This window comes from Choloepus didactylus, chromosome 9, assembly GCF_015220235.1.
Source record: "Choloepus didactylus isolate mChoDid1 chromosome 9, mChoDid1.pri, whole genome shotgun sequence".
Lineage (NCBI taxonomy): Eukaryota > Metazoa > Chordata > Mammalia > Pilosa > Megalonychidae > Choloepus > Choloepus didactylus.
In genome coordinates, this window is record NC_051315.1 from 48,612,228 (window position 1) to 48,635,100 (window position 22,873).

Sequence of the window (22,873 nt, forward strand, 5' to 3'; positions counted from 1 at the left end):
GCCCCCACAGAAAGGCAGTGTCCCAGGAGACCTGCCAATAAGGGAGTTCTCCAGGAGACAGGTTGTCTCTGAAATCAGTTCTGAATTACTCCTCCCCTTATTTAGCAGCCCCATGAATCCCTCTGCCTATCTGTAGCCCTTTTCCAATTCATATAAGTTTGCATTATAACAGTGTTAGATTTGGCATTAGTTTATTTTTACCCATACATTTTCTGGTTCACGCTGAAATGTGGAATTTTTGCTTCGAGGAAACAGGTTCTCATCTGAGTACAAAATAGTGGTTTTCAGTGTAGGGTGTAGTGGAGAATTCAACCAGGAAGTCCTCCGTGCCCTCTTTCTCAGGACACAGGGCTTTTCTGGTTTTTAACATACTGAGTTGCCATGTAAGATGCGGCGGCATGATAAGACTGAGTGGGACTTCTTGTCTACTGTGATTTCTCTCCTGCTTTGAAACTGATGTCAGAGATCAACTTCCCGTTTCATATCTGCAAGAGTACATTTTTCTTTACAAAATCAAAAGATTTTTCCACGTCTCTGCTCTTGCAAAATCATTTACGAATACGTTAAATAAGACCAATCTTGGCAATAACTGTGTGCATTTCTGTCTATGATTTGAGTCTCTCTAGTTTAATTCATTTAGAATAGTTACTGAGCACCACTCTACAGCAAGCACTATTCTATTTACTGTCCCAAGGCAAAACTGCTGCAACGTGCCATGGTGATTAAACATGGGCTTAGATATTTGCCACAATAGCTCCTTTAAATAAATTTAGGCACTTTGAAGAACAGACAGAAATGCAGTGAACCACTTCAATTCTGGATTAAAGAAAATGTCTGGCTTCCGAGGAGAGGCCCTACCATAGAGTTCATTTAAGTTCTTTGCCTTTTTCAGATTGTGCTAAGCCACCGCCTTCACCACTGCTTGGAAAACTAGGGTCTAATTAGTGATGAGATTTGCCTTCTCTGCCTATTCCCGTCAACCTCATTTCAATTCATGGGGTCAGTATTTAAGACTCAAAGTCAGCTGACTCCATTCTTCCCTTTTCCTAGAAATCACATGCCTGTTGTTAAGATGTTGGATCATTAAAAGTCAGAACCACAGAGCATCTGGGCGGCCTGTGGACGCCTCTTCTTCCAGCTCACGGAGCTGGATGAGCTCATCCTAATTACACAGAAAACTGAAGGTCAGTGCATTAAATTAATGCAGCAGCGTATTTCAAAGGGGCTTATGACCTCCCCTCCCTATTACAATTTGGTCAGTGAAAATGGTTCTCTCTTCCCCACTGCCAATATTGTCAACAGACATTCAGCAGAGAACAATTGGGAGTACTGAAACATGTAATTAAGTACTGCTTAAAACTACTCTATTCTAATTAATATACCCAATTTGCACAATATGTAATCTTTTCAATTCTTTAGTACAGTCCAATGGTCTTCAGTAAGCAGCTCTAATCTCCTTAGGCTGAAGGAAAGAAAAGCTATTTTCTAACTTTACTCTTCTTTTAAAAGCAGAGGCTAAATGCCAACCAGTACTTTGCATGTTTACTCCACTGGCGTCAAATCTGGAATTCTGGCAAACTGCTAGCTGCTGCTGGGTTTCCAGCCAAAACTCAACCGTAGACAAATGTAACCAATATGCTGACACAGCAAGATAGAAACTGGGTGACACAGAAGATTTGCTTTTTAATAAAATGGAAGTAGTTCTGAAACCAAAGAACAAGTTTAAAATTCCATTATATTTTTAAAACTATGATGTAGCAAATGATCAGCCAAGAAAACATACCTTTGCACTTGTTTGTTGTCTTATCCAAAATTGCCTTTGTGGAGACTATTTTTCCATATCTAAAAAGTTTTAAAAAGAAAAAAGAAGTTATAATCAAGGAACCTTTCATTAAAGTCAAAGTCCAGGGAACACAAACTTTTCAATCCTCTGCAAACTTTAAAGTACAAAATGTTCTTTCTAGGAAACAGGAAATGAGAATCCAAACTGGAAACTAAGCTAAAAAAAGCGGGGGTGGTGGGGGGGTGGTGGTTAGGGGATGGGCAGATGGCCAGGTGCCCCATTCAAATCTTTGGACAACAATTTGGTGTTTAACTTAAAGATTCAGGTACTTACATGACAATCTTGGGACAAAAAAAATGAATATGAGCCCTTTAAAAAATATTTTCTTCTGTGTTCAAATGACAAAGTCAAATGTAAGTCTCCACTTTATTAAAGGAAACCGAGATGACCTGCACAGCCTTCATGAAATAACCGAGGGAGAAAAGCAGCCTGCATTCTATTCATTTAGGTTCTGCAGACATGCCTGTCGCTCTAGACTATCACAGGACATGCATGCACACGAATGCATGTTTAATGCACCTAACAGTATGTTTAAAACAAACATTTATTAACACCTCTTCTAACTCATTAGTCATAATATAGTATTTTCTTATACCAATGTGTGTGCATGCACACATATGCAAGAAATGGAAAATGGAAAGAAGATAAACCAGTGAACCAGGGATTATACAAACACTTGTATGAGAAGTATGTTAGAATTCCTCAACATGCAAGAGAAGTTGGGGGAAAAGGAAGGAAAATTCAGAAACATTAAAAATGCATGCAATGCACATCCCAAAGTAATTTGGGCAGAGAATAAAAATACATCTGCAGGGCCCCCCTGAGGAGCTGGGGAAAAATGCAGAGGTGTTGGGCTTCCACGCAGGGATTGTTGCTAATGTTCTCAGAAGCATTGAGGACTGACGGTTTGATGTTCTGAGCCCTCTGTAACGGGACTTGCCCTTATGAGGCTTGTTACTGCAAAGGAGATGCTAAACCTGCTTATAATTGTGCCTAAGTGTCTCCCCCTGGGTACCTCTTTGTTGCTCAGATGTGGCCCTCTCTCTCTAGCTAAGCCAACTCAGCAGGTGAACTCACTGCCCCCCCCACCCCCCGCAAGTGGGATCTGACTCCCAGGGGTGTAAATCTCCCTGGCATCGCAGGATATGACTCCTGGGGATGAATCTGAACCCGACACCGTGGGATTGAGAACATCTTCTTCACCAAAAGGGGGATGCGAAATGAAACAAAATGAAGTTTCCGTGTGAGAGATCGCAAATGGAGGAGAGAGGTCACTCTGGTGGGCATTCTTATGCACTATACAGATAACCCTTTTTAGGTTTTAGTGCAGTGAAATAGCTAGATATAAATACCTGAAACTATCGAACCACAACCCAGTAGCCTTGACTCTTGAAGACAATTGTATAGCAGTGCAGCTTACAAGGGGTGACTGTGATTGTGAAAGCCTTGTGGATTGCGGTCCTTTTATCCAGTGTACGGATGGATGAGAAGAAAAATGGTGACAAAAAACTAAATGAAAAATAGGGTGGGGGGATGATTACGGTGTTCTTTTTTACTTTTATTTTTTATTCTTTTTTTCACTTTTTCTGGTACAAGGAAAATGTTCAAGAAATAGATTGGGGTGATGAATGCACAACTATATGATGGTACTGTGAACAACTGATTGTACACTGTGGATGACTGTATGGTATGTGAATATATCTCAATAAAAATGAATTTTAAAAAATGCTTGCAACGCTACTGAAATTCAAGGGACGGACTGATCTGTACATGTGCACTAAGCCCACACCTTCCCACAGTGACCAGACCATGAAGAAAAGTGCTGTTACGCTTATCTTCTAAAAGTCAGAGAAAATCTTTTAAAAATTTTTTCTTAAAAATCAAACCAAAACTTTGGGAAATGCACATAACTTACTTCAGGTATCTGAGACTCAAGTTTTCTCAATTATACATGGTGAATTCCAAAAGTCTACCTTCCTGTATGTTAACTTTTAACTTTTCACATTTTCTCTAATATAACTTTTTGATGGTTGATTTTGAGGACAAAAAAATCTTACAAGTTTTAGGAAAGAGAAGTATCTTTGTAGCTCTAAACCATTTTCAGCACTGTAGATTTCAATTTCTATGCATTTAAGAAGTCTGGAATATATTTATCAAGAAGACACAATTGGTTTAAGTCCCTCTTGTCCCCCAGTTAATTTTTCCCTCCGTGTAATTATATATTCAAGTGATTGTAACCAGGCATGAAAGTAAAGATAACTTAAGGTTCAAATGACAAGTACATCCAAGAGGCATAATGCAGCATAAACACCTCCAATTCTGTACAGATTCTGCATTTTACAAAATTAACACAGGTCACCAATCTTACAAAAATTTTTTTTAAAAATCCATAAATCAGAAAAAATAAGTGATTGAAAAGACTAGCTTTTAGCAATCATTTATCCACCTACATTACATGCCTAGGATTTACCCGTGTTCTCTTGTTTGCCAAATTGCGGATGAAAGCATTTTTAGAATGCATTCCTGCCTCATACCTTTCCAAAAGTAGGGAAGAAAGTCACTATGACTCCTTTTTAGGATAAGGGGACTGAGAATCTCAGACTGTCTGAGGTCACAGAGTTTGGGGCCTTTTGTAAACAAACAGAAGGAAATCTGGGAGAAGGTAAAGGTCTGGCCTTCTCCCCTTCTGGTTCTGCTCTCAGTTAACGGTGGAAAGAATAGCAGGGTAAGATGCGGAGAAAAAGAGAGTGGGAAGTAGGATAAAAGAAAAGCCTTTCTGCTACATTTGACAATACTTGGCACTTCTATGTCATGTGAAGTGCACCCCCTTCTAGGCCTCTGGAGCCTGTGCTCCCAGAATCTCACCTCCTCTTTCTCAGCACTCCTGTGGTTCTTCACCCACTTGGCTTCCTCCTCCCCCTTCTTAACTGAGTGCTGTTGTTAAGCTTAATATGCAGTCCCCAAGCCTCCCTTTTTCTTAGGAAATTCATCCCATGCCACGGTTTTGAAAATTAACATTTCTCTGCTGAGGATACCCAATTGTCCTTCCTGTTTTAATACCACTGAAGCTTTAGTTTTTCTCTTTTCCTCTTTTTCACTTAAGTATTTTACCACCATCTCACACTCACCATTTTCTAAATCACATCCTTATCAGCATCCCAAACACAGCTTGCCCTTTCTCCTCTCCATCCTCTTTCCCATTCAAGACCACTGTCATTCTCCCAAACCTCCCCGAACCTCGGGGCCTTGGGACATCACCAACTCACCTGTTTCCGAATCTTCTGAGTTTTGTCTTTGATGTGTCTCTAACAGTCACTCTTTCTTCCCTTCACTGTGCCTAGACTTACAGAGAAACTGTGTGATCCTTCTCCTTGCCTGCAGCCTCTGGTCCTTCCAAGCTGTCTGCCGTGTCAACTCACTTCCAACACCACTTTAACTATGACTCCACCTCTCCCTAACCCTGTCCTCCCCATGCTTGAAGGACCCGTTCAAACATCACCTTTTTCACAAAGCCATCCCTAATTCTCCTCATAGTAGTAACCTCTTCAACTATCTAGCTGGTAATTTTATAAGAAATAAGAAAGGGGATTACATTTGAGTTCCTACTTTCGTTCTAGGTACTACGGCAGGCCCTTTGCATGTGTGATTCCTATTCAATTTAACTTCACAATGAGGTTTGTGTTATTACGCCTCGTTTTTGCAAATGGGAAAACAAAAGTTCATAGAAGTTTTGAGCCTAAGATCTTGCCTAAAATCCTGAAGCTCAAAAGTGATAATGTTAAGTTAATGCATTCAAAATAACAATGCTCAGAACATAGCCCTGGGTACTTGGAAAATAATAATTTTTGCTAAAAGCAGATAATCTACTCCTATAAATTATCCCAGAAACAATGTTTCCTTTATATACTCAGAGTAGGAAACGAGGGGAAGAAAAGGGAAGGTCCCTTTTGCTAGGTATTGGAATAGATTTTCCGAGCCAAAGGAGTTTTTTTGTTTGACATAAATACAAGAAACAAACATGTGGGTCGTTGCTGAAAGAGGGATATTCTGAAATTGATCACTTTTACTTTCTATGGTGGGTTTTCATCATGACTTGCAAAGACCATGACTTCCCAGAAAGTCAGAAAACGCCTTTCACTCTGTGGTGGGGCATACTGACCTCCTGCATGTAAGGATGATCAGGAAGCTGCTCAGGTAGAGTCACCTGGGGGGTACTGAAGGGTTCCCCTCCCCTGGGATACCTTCTCTTTTGGGCTGCTCCCTCAGTTACACTGCTCCAAGAGGCTCCTATTAAAATAGACTCCCGAACTGGAAGGTGGAACACTTCAAGTCGCCCAGGCCCTGGCACGTTGGCCTCTCAGAGGGAGACTCAGTCACCAGACTGTGGGAATCGCGTGCAGAACACGTCAATCCTCAGGAAATGAGAAAAGGGTGGGAAAGGTCCAGGTCTAGAAAATGGGGAAGGCCATCTGTCAAGTGGCACTTCCAGGAAAAGGAAAGAGGGAGGCAGCGTTCAGAGCAGTCAGATCTCCCTGAGTTTTATTTGCAGTAAGATTTAATAATGAGGGACAAGGGGGCAAGAAAAGCAATAGCAGATCATCAAAATTTAGTCTAATTGTATTGTAGATTCTCAATGCTGACAAGAATAGCAGGCATTTTGGTAAAAAGTCATAAGGCAACCAGAATTCTACCACCTCCCTCTTGTTCATATTTGAAACTTAATTTTTTTTTTAAATTAGCATTAAGGAACAGGGACATACAATATACTGAGAGAAGCAAGTCTGCTGGCCAGCAGATCTCACATTCTAAGAACACAAATGGTACCCAAGAAAGCAAGCCTTAGAATTATATAGAAAGAAATATGAATATGAAGAATCTTTGGATTTTATGAAGTTTCAAAATAAAATGCTCAGACCATAGCCCTGGCTACTTGGAAAATAATAATCTTTGCTAAGAGCAGATAATCCACTCCTGGGGAAGCTCTGACAATAAAAGGATAAGGAATAATTAAGAGATGTGACCACAGAAGAATTAGAAATTCAAAAGGAGATGATAATAAGCAAAAACTCATAAACCTATTGATCCAAACAAACTTGGTTAATAAAAGCGGTTATCTCCATCAAATCTTTTGTGTATAATCTACTGAAACTTTGTGTATGTGTGCTACAGTTTTACCCACTTCTTTCCCATTTCTATTTATATCTTTTCCTTCATTTTCTGTAATAAAAAATCCAAGTACATTTTAGTTTTTATTTAGTAAGTAAAGCTTAGTCCTTCCTAAAATCTATCTTCTTGTTAGTTAATTTTAATTACAAAAGAAATACTTGCTTACTGTAATCGGAAGATAAAGAAAAGTAGGTTGCAAAAAATTAAAATCACCTGAAGTGCTGGATATGAAATATTTTTACAGACTTTGTCCAGTGTGCATGTATACACACACACACACACACACACACACACACACACACACATACACACTCCTCTTAATAGGGAATTTATAATCTTCTCAGTTAGTTACAAGCCAAGATTCTCTGTAGAGTGGAGTCCAACCACCACCAACAGATGGCGATAATGGTTGATAAGTAATTTTATTATGGGTCATTCCAGTTGTAAATTCATTTAAGGCATGTTGGCATCATTTCCAATGTTTGTGTTAGTTTTGAGATATTTTTATGAACATTATTAAACCTGGAAAAGCAATGAGTGTGTTGAAAACGCTACTAAGAAAAAGTGTACTCATAATGTAAACAAACAAACAAGATAGTTTTTAAAAGTTTGAGAAAGGGGCAAATACTGTTCAGCATATGGGATGATGGTTTTTGTTTGTTTTAATAGCTGAACTGCTTCTGAAGGACAAAGAAGGACTCATGCATCTTGTGAGAAATGCTATGCCTGTGCAAAAACGACAATAATCAGCATGAAGAAGGGACGGGGGTTGAAAATGAGAAGAAAAAGAAAGGAAAGCAACAAAACTCAGTAAGTGGCTATAGTATCAGCATCAACATTGGAAAGGATATGACCTAGTGAGTTAGCACAGGGGAATAATAAAAGCAATAGCTTATATTTATACAGCACTTATTGCATGCTAGACACTACTCTAATTGACTTAGGTAAATTATTTTAATATTCACTACAATCTTCTGAGTAGGTAGTATATCATTTCCACTTTGTAGATGTGAAACTGAGAAACAGAGCAAGTTAGGAACCTCTTCAAGGTACACAGCTAATAAGTAGCAAAGTTGGGAGGCAGGAAGTTTGCTTTGGAGTTTAAAGGCCAAGCACGCTGACAGTTGCAGAAACTTTGGTCAGGAACCACAAATTATTCCATGGGGTCAAAGCAATGCCCACTTTGAATCTACATGGCTTGAAATGAATGAATGGATGAGGGCAGAGTTTATAATTGCCAAAGACTTCTCTAAAACAGATGCAGATAATATTCAGAAAGGAGTTACTCGACTTGAGATTTCCTGTGTAAACGAAATTATTTGATTTTGGAATACGATGCCCAATAGAACAATTTATCAGTGTGGAGGAAGCAAGACTGCTTTAAAGCTTAAAAGAAATAACTCACATCTCTGTTTGGAAGGAATAGATTTGGGGACTGTAAGTAAAAAAATCCCTCCTGTTATTTTGGACTAGCAAGAGTAAAATAAAACACATGGAAAAAAAAACAAAAACACATGCACACACACATCACAGGTAATACTGCCTATGTAGTTTATCTAACTTGCTTTTTTGCTGATATATTTTCTCAGTGGTCTTTCAGGAAAAGGGGATTTGCCAAAATTTGTTTTAGCTCTTCTAAGAGAGGCTAAATAGGAGGATAAAGATAGAAATTGTATCAGTTTTGCTAATAACAAAAGTTAGTTGGAAAGTGAGGCCTAAAATAAAATAGCAGACAGAGTTATTTACTGATGTAATTCTGATACCTCGCTACCTTGAATAACTTGGCTGATTATATTTTCTTTATTTACTTGGTTTAAGAACTGGTAAGCATATGAAGATGAGATACATGGTATGAAATTTAAAAATTAGGAAATCACCAGGTGATCAAGATGGTGGTATAAGATGTTCCATGGTGCATTCACCCTTGTGAACATTTAGCAAAACTAGCAAAGCTGTCTTCCTCAAAACTCAGGACAACAGGTAAAAGGTTGCAGTAACTGGAAGAGTGACAAAGCAAAGCGACGAGCCTTAAAAGAGACAGCAGACGCTCAAGGTACCCCCTGCTGGTGCTTCCTACCCCGCCCCGTTTCCTCATGTCACCACTCCCTGGCCCTGTTTGGCAGGAGTAGAGTAACCTCTATGCTCATTCTGGGGGTCTGTATGTTAGTGCCAACCAATCACATGCAGCCTGGAAGGCTGAACTTCCCCACCCCCACCCCCCATAGAATTTACCCTGTAAGCAGAAGCAGCTTGCAGACACCTAACTCAGCGTAAGAAACAAGTAAGTAAGAATTACGTAGGACAAAGGATTACTTGCTTTAAGACAGCCAATAGGGCACCCAGGATGTGGAGAAATGCTATTTCACAGAGGGTAAAGGAGACATTTGAATTATGGTAAAACAGCAGAATTCCTAAAGCCACGAGCATGTGCAATCCTAGGTCAAGACAAAGGATCAGAAAATATCTAGAGACCTTTAATTCACATTTACCTCAGGCTGATCTTCTTGATAGGAGTGCTAAACTCTAAAGGAGAGCACCAGCCAACAGACAGCCAATTTGCAAAGACTGTGAAAGGTGTTTTTTTTTTTTTTTTTTTGCATTGTTTGTTTTTCTCATATCATTAGCTGGTTACAAATTTAAGGAATATACAGCACAGGGACTAAATCCCAGAATTAACACTTTAAAATATGAAACTGTATAGACTCAACAAAAGATTAAAGAAAGACAAAGATACAAGAAATGATGGCCCATCTGAAGGATTAGGATAAAAATCTGGAAATCAAAAAAGACCAGAAGGAGGAGCAAAGATGGCGCCATAGAGAGGTGTGGAGTTTAGTTAATCCCCTGGAGCAACTAATAAACAACCAGGAACAACTAGCAAATAACCTGGAACAACTGCTGGGGGACAACCGTGACTGTCCACACATCATACACCAACCTGGATTGGGAGGAATGCCTGAGATCGCAGCATAAAATCTGTAAGTAAAAACTGAAGACCTGAGCTGGCAGACCCCTCCCCCAATGGCAGCCTGAACTGCAAAGCCTCGCTGTGCTAGAGAGCAGCACTCTCTGAACAAGTGAATATACCTTAGTCCAGCTCCAACTGGGGTTTCAATTAACAAACGTGGATTGTTCAATACAAGCTACAAACACAGACAAGAAGCAAAGTACCTGAGGTCACTCCTAGTGAAGAGGAGGTGGGAATATTGTACAAATATTAGAAATCTCTTTCATGAACTAGAACAAATGTATGACACTATACCTAGAAGTTAATAATAGAAGGGTATAGAGGGAAAAAATATACCTATTGCAAACTATGTACTACAGTTAGTAGTATTTTAACATTCTTTCTTCAACAGTAACAAATGTACTATACCAATACCATGAGTCAATAATGGAGGGGGTGGGGTTAGGGGTACGGGAGGATTTGAGTTTTCTTTATTGTTTTTATTTCTTTTCTGGAATAATGGATGCACAGCTTTATGATTACTATGGGCAATTGATTGTGCACATTGGATGAGTGTATGTCTGAACAAAACTGAAATTAAAAAAACAAAGAAGACCAGATTTTGGACATACTAAGCATGGATGTTAAAAAACTGATCCTCAATGTACTCAAAGAGAAAACACAGAGAAAGAACTAAATGAAAGAAAATAATGAATGAATGAACAATATCACAGCCTCAATAAAAAGATACAAAATTTTAAAAGGAACTAAATCGAAATACTGGAGTTGAAGACCATAATAAGTGACATGAGAAATTCCCTAGAACATTTCAATAGCAGATTAGAGCTGGAAGAAGAAGGAATCAGTGACGTCAAAGAGAAGACAATTGAAATGTTCAGGCTGAGTGCACAAAGAAATAGGAATTTAAAAAAAGTGAACAGAGACTAACAGACTGGTGGGATACCATGAATAAGATCAATATATGCATTATGGGAGTCATAAAAGGAGAAATAAGAGAGAAATAGGCAGAAGGAATATTAAAAAAAAATGTGGTAGAAAAGCCCCCAAATTTAACAAAGGACATGCATATACATACTCAAGAATCCCGAAGAACTGAAATAGGATAAACTGAAAGAGAACCACACAGAGACACCTAGTAGTCAAAACTGTTGAATGCCAAGGACAAGGAGAGTTCTGAAAGTTTCAAGAGAAAAGTAATGTGTTACATACAAGAGAGCCCCAATAAAATTAAGGGCCAATTTCTTATCAGAAATTATGGAGGAAAGAAAGCAGTAGGATGAAATAATTCAAGGGCTCAAAGAAAGAATTAACAATGAAGAATTTTCTAACTGGGAGAATGTGCTTAAAAAAGAAGGACCAGATTAAGACATTTCCAGAAAAACAAAAACTAAGGGAGTTCATCACCACTAGACTTGCCCTACATGCTGATGCAAAAAGGAGTTCTTTACACTGAAAGGAAAGGGAAATGAGAGAGAGGATAAAAGTAGCACAAAGAAATAAAGACCTCCAGTAAAGGTCAACATATGAGTAATTATAAATTCCAGTGCTATTGTACTATATAATTATTGTATAATTTTTTGGGCATATAACTCTACTTTTAATTCTTAGGTTCTAAAAAGCAAATGCATAAAAAAGTAATGATAAATCTATGATACAATGCATAAAACGTATAAAGATACAATAAAAGGTGTCAGGATACAGGGGTATAGAAACACTGTGTATGTTACTGAAGTTAAGTTGGTATCAAATCAAACAATATTGTTATAGATTTAGGATATTAAATTTAAGCTCCCAGTAACCACAAAAATACATATGAAACATAAATAAAGAATGAGAGAGGACTCAAAATGGTACAATACAAAAACTGTAAAAAAAAAAAAAAAAAAAAAAAAGAAAAAGAAAAGCACTGATGCAAGAATTGAAGACCAAATAGCAAGATGGAAAAAAGAAGGTCCTATATTATTGGTAGTTACTTTAAAGTAAATGAAATAAACTCTCCAGACAAAAGGCAGAGACTGACAGAATAGATAAAAACACACGACCCAATCACATGCAGTTTATAAGAGACTCGCCTTAAATTCAAAAGCACAAGTCAGCTTAAAGTGAAAGGATGGAAATAAATATACTATGCAAATAATAATCAAAAGAGAGATGGGAAAAACTATACTAATATCACCTAAAATAGACACTAAGTAAAAAAACTATTACAAATGACAAAGAAATTCACATATACTAAATAAGAGTCAATTCAACAAGAACCTAACAATTAAAAATATGTATTTACCTAATGGAAGAGCACCAAAATATATGAAGCAAATATTGACAGATTTAAAGGAAGAAATAGACAGTTCTATAGTAATATTAGGAGACTTCAATAAACCACTTTCAATAATAGATCTAGACAAAAGATCAATAAAGAAATAGAAGACTTTAACAATACTCCAAACCCACTAGAACTAACAGACATATATAGAACACTTCACCCAACAACAGCAGAATACACCACACATTCTTCTCTAGAACATACAGATCATTCTCCAGGATAGACCACATGTTAGGTTACAAAACAAATCTCAATAAATTAAAATATATTGAAATCATACAATGAATCTTCTCCAACGGAGTAAGGAAATAAAAAAAGGAGGGAGAACTGGAAAGTCACAAATACGTGGGAATTAAACAATATACTTTTAAATATTCAATAGGTCAAAGAAGAAATCACAAGGAGATTAGGAAATATCTTGAGGCAAATGAAAATGAAAACACCAACATACCAAAACTATTGGGTTGCAGCAAAGGCAGTACTTGGGGAGAAATTCATAGCTGTAAATGCTTACATAAAATAGAAGATCTCAAATCAGACACCTAACCTCACAACTGGATATCTGGAAAAAGAAGAGCAAACTAAACACAAAGCAAGAAGAAGGAAGGAAATAACAAAGATTAAAGTGCAGATGAGTGAAACAGAGAATAATAATATAGAATCAAGAAACCAAAAATTGGTTCTTTGAAAAGGTCAATAAAAATCAATAAACCTTTAGCTAGATTGACCAAAAAAAAAAAAAAAGTAACTAAAATCAGAAATGAAAGTGGGGACATTACTACTGACCCCACAGAAATAAAAAGTATTATTAGAGGATACTTTGAACAGCTATATGTCAAATTAGATAATCTAGAAGAAATGGACAAATTCCTAGAAACATACAAACTACCTATGCTAAATCAAGAAGAAACAGAAGTTCTGAACAAATCATATTAACTGGTGAAGAGATTGAATCAGTAATCAAAAACCTCAAACAAGAGAAGCCCAGGTACAGATGGTTTCACAGGTGAATTTTATCAAACAATCCAAGAAGAATTATTACCAATCCTGTTCAAACTCTTCCAAAAAACTGAAGAGAAGGGAAAGCTTGCTAACTTATTCTTTGAGGCCATCCTTGCCTTAACACTAAATCCAGATAAAAATACAAGAAAATAAAATTACACACCAATTTCTCTTATGAATACAGATGCAAATATCCTCAACAAAATACTAGAAAACTGAAGTTAACAGCACATTAAAAGAAGTCTATAGCATGATCAAGTGGAATTTATCCCAGATATGCAGGCTAAGGTGGTTCAACATAAGAAAAATCACTTAATGCAATACACCATGTTCTAGTTTGCTACTGCTGCCGGAATGCAGAACACCAGAAATGGATTGGCTTTTATAAAAGGGGGTTTATTTGGTTACACAGTTACAGACTTAAGGCTATAAAGTGTCCAAGGTAACACATCAGCAATCGGGTACCTTCACTGGAAGATGGCCAATGGTGTCTGGAAAACCTCTGTTAGCTGGGAAGGCACATGGCTGGCGTCTGCTCCAAAGTTCTGGTTTCAAAATGGCTTTCTCCCAGGATGTTCCTCTCTAGGCTGCAGCTCCTCAAAAGTGTCACCCCCAGTTGCTCTTGGGGCATTTGTCCTCTTTTAGCTTCTCTGGAGCAAGAGCCTGCTTTCAACGGCCATCTTCAAACTGTCTCTCATCTGCAGCTCCTGTGCTTTCTTCAAAGTGTCCCTCTTGGCTGTAGCGGCTTGCTCCTTCTGTCTGATCTTAAATAATGCTCCAGTAATTTAATTCAGACCCACCCTGAATGGGCGGGCCAACACCTCCATGGAAATTATTCAATCAGAGTCATCACCCACAGTTGGGTGGGGCACATCTCCATGGAAACACTCAAAGAATTACAATCTAATTAACACTGACAGGTCTGCCCACACAAGATTACATCAAAGATAACGGTGTTTGGGGGGACATAATACATTCAAACTGGCACACACCACATAATAGAAGGGGGAAAAAAAACAGGATCATCTCAATTGATGCAGAAAAGAAAAGGCATTCAACAAAATACAGCAACCCTTCTTTAAAACAAAAACAAACAAAAAAAACAAAAAACAAGCAAACAAAAAACTTAGAAAACTAGGAACAGAAAAAAACTTCCTTAAAATGACAAAGGGCATATATGAAAAACCCATAGGTAACATCATACTCAATGGTGAAAACCTATAAGCTTTCCTCTAAGATCTGAACAAGACAAGGAAGCCCACTGTCATTCAACATTGTACTAGAAGTTCTAGCCAGAGCAATTAGACAAGAAAAAGAAACAAAAGGCATCTGAATTGAAATGGAAGCAAAACTTTCACTACTTGCATATGACATGACTATACAGAAAATCCTGAAAAATCCACAACAAAGCTCCTAGAGCTAATAAACAAATTCAGCAAAGTAGCAGGCTACAAGACAACACCAAAAATCATAGTGTTTCTATACAGTAGTAATAAACAAACTGAAGAGAAAATCAAGAAAAAAAAATCCACTTACAAAACAAGAAAAATAACTGAATATTTAGGAACAAATTTAACCAAGGATATAAAGGACTTGTGCATGGAAAAGCATAAAACCCTGGTAAACAGAATCAAAGAAGACCTAAATAAATCAATGAACATTTGTGTTCATGGATTGGAAGATTATTGTTAAGATGTCAATTCAACTCAGTGATTTACAGACTCAACACAAACTCAATCAAAATTCTATAAGACTTTTTTACAGAAATAGAAAAACTAATCATCAAATTTACACAGAACGGTAAGGGACCCCAAATAGCCAAAACAATTGTTGAAAAAAAAGAAAAGTCAGACTCACACTTCCCTTTTTCAAAACTTACCACAAGGCTATAGCAATCAAAATAGCATGGTACTGAAACAAGGACAGACATATAGACCAATGGAAGTGATCTGAAAGTTCAGAAATAAACCCTTCCATTTTTGACCAACTGATTTTTGATAAGGGTGTCAAGTGTACTCAATTGGGAAATAAAAGTCCCCTCAGCAAATGATGCTGGGAAAACGGGATATTTACATGCAAAAGAATGAAGGTGGAACCCAACCTCATATCATATAAAAACATTAACTCAAAATGGACCAAAAACCCAAATGTAAGTGCCAAGACTATCAAACTCCTAGAAAGAAAGCATAGGGAAGCATCTTCAAGACTGAGTGTTAGGCAATAGTTTCATAGACTTTACACTGAAAGAATAAGCAACAAAAGAAAAAATAAATGGGGCTTCATCTAAAGTAAAAGCTTCTGTCCATTTAAAGACTTTGGCATGGAAGTATAAAGATAAGCTACAGGATGGGAAAAATATTTGAAAACCATATCTCATAAGGGTTGAATATCCAGAATACATAAAGAACTCCTAGAACTCAACAACAAAAAGGCAAATAACTCAATTAAAAAATTGCAAAAGACTTTAGAATAGACATTTCTTGAAAGAAGATACACAAATGGCCAAAACACACATGAAAAGATGGTCAACATCATTAGCCATTAGGGAAATGCAAATCAAAATCACAGTGAGATTTCATACCCACTTGAATGGTTACTATTAAAACATGGAAAATAACAAGTGTTGGAGATGATGTGGAGAAATAGGAACACTTATTCATTGCTGGTGGAAATGTAAAATGGTACAGCTGATATGGAAAATAGTTCGGCAATTTCTCAGAAAGTTAAGTACAGAGTTACCATAAGACCTGGTAATCCCTCTTCTAGGTATACACCCCAAAGAAATGAAAGCAGACACTTAAACATATTAGCACACTGATGTTCATAGTGGCATCATTCACAATTGCCAAAAGATGGACGCAATCCAAGTAACCATCAACAGATGAATGGATTAGCAAATTGCAGTACATACACATAAAGGAATATTATTCAGCTGTGAAAAGAAATGAAGTTCTGATACACAAGGGAAAATGGCTGAAACCTGAAGGCATCATGTTGAGTGAAATAAATGAAAGCCAGACACATTAGGAAAAATCTTGTATGATCTCCTTGATACAAAATAATTAGAATAAGAAAATTTGTAGATAGAATAGAATACAGGTTACCAGGGGCTGGTATAGGGGTGTAGAGAGGGGAATTAATGCTTAATTGTTACATACTTTCTATTTGGGGAGATGGGGAAGTTTTGGTAATGGATGCTGGTAATGGTGTAATAAACAGCAGCAAATTATATGTTTGAATGTGGTTAAAAGGGGAACTTTTAGTTTGTATATATATTGCTATAATGAAATTAAAAACAAAACAAGAACAACCATAGGTCTGTACTATACAAACAATGAACCCTAATGAAAACTATGGATTCAGTTAATAGTACAATTATAACAATATTCTTTCATCAATTGTAACAAAGGTACTACACTAATGCCAAGTGTTAATAATAGGGCTAGGTAAAGGAGAACTGTATTTTCTGTAAGATTTTTATGTAAACCTACAACTTCTCTAATAAGAAAAAATTATAAAATAAAAAAACAGGCAGTCAATATTAAAAAGATTTTACAAGACTTTAGCTTTTTGGTCCTGTAGATTTTTCAGTGTTTCTATCAAGACTTGCCTAAGGTGTAAAAATATTAAGAATATAGAAAATATTCAATTTTTCATTCCAGTTGTTTTTGCTTAACTCTTAAATCACATAAATGCCTCTTCCACTTCTGTTGTTTGGCTGGGTGTGCCACTGTATATACATGATTCTGGTAATATGGGGTAGATCGGTTTAGAGACAAAGTTTGAAGAAAAATGCTTGGGAGGAAAAACTATTGCAGATCTAAAAGTCAACAAATAAAATCTGGTGCTGAAGGTGAATGGATCACAGGAAAGATTACTATAGTCAAGAAAAAAGACATCAGATCAAGAAATCAATCCAAAGATATGTACAACATGTCTACAGTATGTCTGTCACCAAACAAGGCCAATAACATTAAGATGTTTATTACTGCCATCAAAGTGAAAATCTGTTAGGGAATGTAAGGAATTTTTAATATTAAAATTACTAAAAATGTAAGACATTTTGTATGATGAATGCTAAGTAAAAGTGGCATAAACTTAGGAGGAGGGCCAAGTTAACAAGGAAGACTTCTGGAAAAGCAAAAATTCAGGTGGGCTGTGGAGTCTGTCTAATGCAAGTATGTGGAGGAATGGACACTAAGTCCTAAAGGGTCCTTAGAAGGCCTACAGTTTTTGCGTAGTTTTGCACAGTTTTGCTCAAGGTTTTGCAATTGCAAAGTGAAGGGATGAAAGCAACATTTTAGTAAGATAGTGAAAGTCTTATATCCAGAAATAGCACAGAGAGATGCAACATTTTGTTTATTTTTGTGTACTTTGTACTCAAGCATTAACAGTCATGTTTGAGAAATTAAAATGGAAGGATGAGGAATGCTAGTGGACAAATGGAAAGATTCTAACTAAAGGGAAGAAGAGACTTAAGACCAAGGACTTTGAACTAGGCTTTCATGCTTAACTTGATATATAAGAAAAATAAACCATGATATCTATGTTATGGGAAAGGCACTGGCTCTTCTCTGTGAATTCAAAGAAGATGGAGAAAAGGAAGCACCAGGTACTTTTCTGAACTCTCCAGAAAAGGAGAGTGTGTTCCAGCGCCAATCATACAGTGAGAGCTGCAGATTAGAGATGATTCAGCAGAAGCTCATAACATCTTCAAGTGGTCTCTCAACTAGTAAGTGAGCTGATGAGAATAAATTACGAAGCTTTAAGACAAAGTAGGAAAAAGTAGCACATTTCAAGAGAAAGTACATACATCTACATACCTGATTTTTCATAACATTTAAATTTTAATGTAAATACATCCTTTGAAAGTACATGTGAAATTGGTAGTTTGCACCCAGATTGGAGGCTGATAACCTTTTCGTGCTAACTTTAAAACCATTCCAACTATTTGCCTTTACAAATATTAGGAAAAATCTCGTATGATCTCCCTGATATGAAATAATTAGAATTCCAGGGTTAAACTGGTTCATTGTTTATAAATGCTAGATAATAGTTACAATCAATGCTGTGTGTTAATTGCACGGATAGCTTGAACTAAATAATTCATGAAGTATGAACATTAAAAATGGCTATTTTTTGCCAAATTCTATGAAAAACTTATAACCGCTCTTCTAAAATAAAAAAAAACACATTATAAAGCATTTGATTTATTACACAGATCTGCTATTATAGTTTAACATCAAGTCCATTATGATCTACAATCAAGTAAAGTAGCTTTACAATATTTTATGGACTTTTAAGAGCGCGTAGCACACAAAGGGTCATTTACATTCTCTTATGACAATATTTTTCCCAGAAGTTGCTGTACTGCAGCACTCAGGGATGTAGTCACAGGTGGCCATATCCAAACTAATTCTCCCAAGTACTAATACATCAGAGGAAAATAATGCACTCTGAAAATACAGTCCAGAATTTTGCAAGTAAAATGTAGATTATCATAAAAGTCAATCCCTAAGTCTCAAACACTGATTAATGTCTAACTTTAAAACAAAGGCAATTTGATTATATAAAGTGCTCTTCTGTTTCTGAATTGAATTTATGTAGTGACAATGATTGATTATTTCTTAAATTCTCCTCCCCTACCAACAAAGCCTGTAATGTTTTTCCTTTGCTTTGATAACCTCACTTTTACATTTATGTAGTGCTTCACTTTTCTGTATCCTAAGAAAGACAATATAACTGAAAGGCGATAGTCCTAAGAAAGACAATATAATAATGGAAAGGCGACAGAAGGTGTAACCAGGGAGACTTTCTTTAAATGCCAATCGTGCCAATGACCAGCTCCGTGACTCGGTATCCTCATCTCAGAGTGGGATTGGAACATCTGCCCCAGAGGATTGTTGTGAAGAGGCTAGCACAGTGCTACACACGTAACAGGCTTTTAACAAAAAGGTTATCCTTTTCTCCCATCCCTCCCCAAATAAGGGTACTTAAAATTCTTATCACTGAGAGCTCTAAACTAGACTACTTCCTTACCTTAACATCAGTGCGGACCTATGTTGCAAAATGTTGAGAAACACAGACATATCATTTTTATTGTTAGTTTCTGGCATGGTTTGTTGCATGCTATAACCACTTAATATACATTGGTTGAATGAATAAAATATCAACATGTAGGTTAAAGTTTTCCCCTTAAAGTGCTTGGTGTGGGGGAGTTAGGGCAGATTGGCAGTGGCAGGGAGAAAGAAATACTACATTTGACCTTGGAAAATGGATAAGGCCTTGTATCTTATCCCAGTTAAGCTTATAAAGACACATGAGGAAAGCAAGGCAATTTAGAATTTTCTCATGAAATTAGAAATTACTATCAAAAAGAAAACTGTAAAAGATTGAGCGAGAAAAACCAAAACCCTAGGAGAGTTTTGTGCATAGATCACTTTTCAAATATCCGTAAATCTTCTGCTTCTTTTTGCACATCACAACTGGAAAGCACACACACAACACATCAAAGAACTGTGCCACAGCCTGTAGACACTGAACATATTAAACGCCAACACTGAAAGCCATAAAGGATGACTTCATTCAAAACAAGAACAGTGTGTAAGAAGAAGAAAAGAAAAAGTACTTTTTGAAGCAAAACAGAAAGTTATCTGAAAGTACTAAACAGAGTGAGTGAAATTACCTAGAAATTTCTCTTGGTGCTGACATAATCTAAAAGGGCAAGAGTCAAACTGGACATGTCATAGACTGAACACTATGCCTGCTTTGATTCTAACATGGCACCAGCACACTGATCTCCAAATGCAGCCCATCATATTCTAAAGTAATAGATCCTGGCTACCCCCTGACCTTGAAAAACCAGCTGGAAGAATAAACTGAAAAGGAAAATGATACCTATTTTACTCATTTCAGCTCTATGAAATTTGGGGACATGATATAAATGTATCACTGGTAAAAAACCAAAACACATGGACCATAAGCAAGGGGATGTTAATGCAGCCTGTCAGCACAGCTGACATATCTAAACTTAGACATTTGGCTCAAATGTCACTCATGACAGTGGTTACAGCTCTGAGAGTGGATCTGATAGAAAAGGATAAATAAGGCTTCCACAATGATTTCTTTATTGCTTTACCTCTTAACAAGATTGCCCTTATATATTGCAGATAAACACCATTCCGAGGGCAGAGACACAGGGCTTCAAAAATTTAAAATCTTAAAATTTAAGAAAATCAGAGGGGGATTATCTTTAATAATAAACGAATGCAACTAGAGAGAATGCTGTAAATTACTTTAATATCTATTTCACACTATTACCATATCCCAAATGAAATTAATGCCTCACTCCCAATATAGCTTAAATTCACTGTATTTTCTAGAAGATGTTCTTCTGATTGTACTCTGTAAGTGAGGCAGTCTGTATACAGAGTTCAAGGTTAGAAGTGCTTCTTATTTCCATGACCAAGTCAGGAAGCATCTTCCAAACTTGGTTGTTGTGAGAAATCTTCCATACAGGAGAGGTGCTACAGACAGGCAAAGTGCTGTTCAGATTTTTTAAAAGAAACAGACAGACAGACAAATTAGATTCTAAAAACGAAAGACAGGTAAGGCTAATGCTGATCTGAAGTAAAATCACAGACTGGATTAGTAAACAGAAGGTTAGAGAGACTTGGGAAAAGAAAAATGACCACTAAATCCTTAAGAGCAAGTCATATACATTAAACTTTCATTCTCTTTTGGGGAGTGACGGGAAGAGGGGTCTGCTTGGGAATGATAACATAGTATATTTTGATTAGAGCTAAATAAAAATAATTATCTACAATGGACTAGATGAAGGAATTTGGGAGGATGAAATTTTGTTTGGATGAGAGGGTAACGAGTTGAAAAAGTGCTGGTCAAAGGTCACAGTGAACTCGAGGGAAGTCTCTAGTGATGTGCCACAGGGATTTGTTCTTGCAGAGGCTTAAGAAAAAAAATTAAATAACAACATACATCAGGTTGTAAATAAAATATGTAAATGTCCCAAAGTTAGGAGGAACAGTTCATGTAAGATGTCAGAATTAACAGTTCAAACTTATTTCAACAGGCTAGAATGAATACTTGGCCAAAGCCAATACAATAACACTTAGGGAAAAACAAGTCTTGTGTTTAAGTTCCAAAGGGAGAAAATCAATTGCACAAAGTCAAGGAAAGTGTTAGTATATGCACATGAAAATACCTGGGTTTTTTTTTATTAGACACAAGTTCAAGTTCCCTGAATAACTAAACAAACTTGGGCTACTTTGAGAAAAACGTATGACCCTGTTCACAGAAAGAACTTCTATATCATGGGCCTCTTTGCTCACCATTCCCCCACACCCACTCTGGCTCCAGCTTGTGTTTATGTATAAGTGCCTGTGCTGTCCTGCTCCACCTTCATTTCCTGCCCGTTAAGATGCTATTCCATCTGGGAAATTCAGAGTCACCTTGCAAGTCTCAGGTTAACGGCGCCCTCCAGCAGCATGCCTTTTCTGACCTTCCCTGGCCAAGCTCAGCGCTGCCTCTGCACTCAGACCACATAGCTAGTCCACCAGCATCTGCGTGCTGCAGTGATCACACGACTACCATCCTGCAGGCTTCTCATCCACATTAGACGTGAGCCCTGGGAATGTTTTCCTCTTTGTAAATCAGGCCTCAGCATAGTGCCTGGTAAAAAATTAACATTCAAAATTAAGAACAAAGGAGTAGAAGAATAAATAAATGCACAATGACAGCCTGCTTTCAAGGAGTGCTTACTACATGAGGGCATGTGTCCTCAACAATCTCCTTTGGGCTCTCTCAGAAGAGAGAGAGAGCACAATAGACAAAGGTCTAGAAAACATTTCCTATGAGGAAGGAACAGCTGAAGGCCCAATGGATGCTTATCCAGGTAAGAAAAAGACTAAGAACCGAGGTAGAAAGGCTGCCGCCACTAAAAGCATTCAAGAAGAGGCTAGGTGACTGTGCAGCTCAGAGCCACTGCTGCAAAACAGAGTTACACTGAACTCATCTGGGAAGGAATGATCACCAGTCGGATGCTGGTAAACAGAAAAATAAACACAGTGAGCTGGTCAAAATAAAACAAAAATTATTTTGAAATTATGTACTTCCTACCTTTTTTCGTATTCAAATGGCCTTTCTTTTATGAAATAGTGTTGAAAGGTGGTGGTTATTTCAGTTTGTGTCCTTTTCGGTAAAAAATCAAAAACTCTATTCCTGATCCCTAACCCCAATTATTTGTGCTTAGTGTTACCGGGTCCTTAAAAAACACTTGGTAACCCCAAAATATGATGGGTTGGTGGGTGGGCAGGCGTGTGTTGGTATCCCTGCTTTGAAGAGGGGACTGAACTCAATGAGCCTTAAGATTAATGTCAGTAAGAATAATGGTTATACATACAGAGCCATTAAGTAAAAGTATAACGACAAAAACACCTTTTCAAAAAACCATACAACAGAGCATTCAACTTACTTTAATTTCTAGTTACATACAGGGACAAAAACAGCCCACTAAAATTCTGTAAAATTGTATATGGATTTACCACCTCCTAAT

The 22,873-nt window shown here is 37.2% G+C and overlaps 1 protein-coding gene across 7 annotated transcripts in view; it reads right to left on the bottom strand.

Moving 5' to 3' along the window:
• The window catches only part of RBMS1 (RNA binding motif single stranded interacting protein 1), a 241,111-nt gene that overhangs the window by 37,528 nt on the left and 180,710 nt on the right, over nucleotides 1-22,873 (bottom strand). For all 7 annotated transcript variants that reach the window (XM_037849561.1, XM_037849559.1, XM_037849558.1 and 4 more), the window contains exon 3: nucleotides 1,784-1,842. In XM_037849561.1, the coding sequence (XP_037705489.1) occupies nucleotides 1,784-1,842 (59 nt within the window). The remainder of the gene's footprint in view (nucleotides 1-1,783; nucleotides 1,843-22,873) is intronic.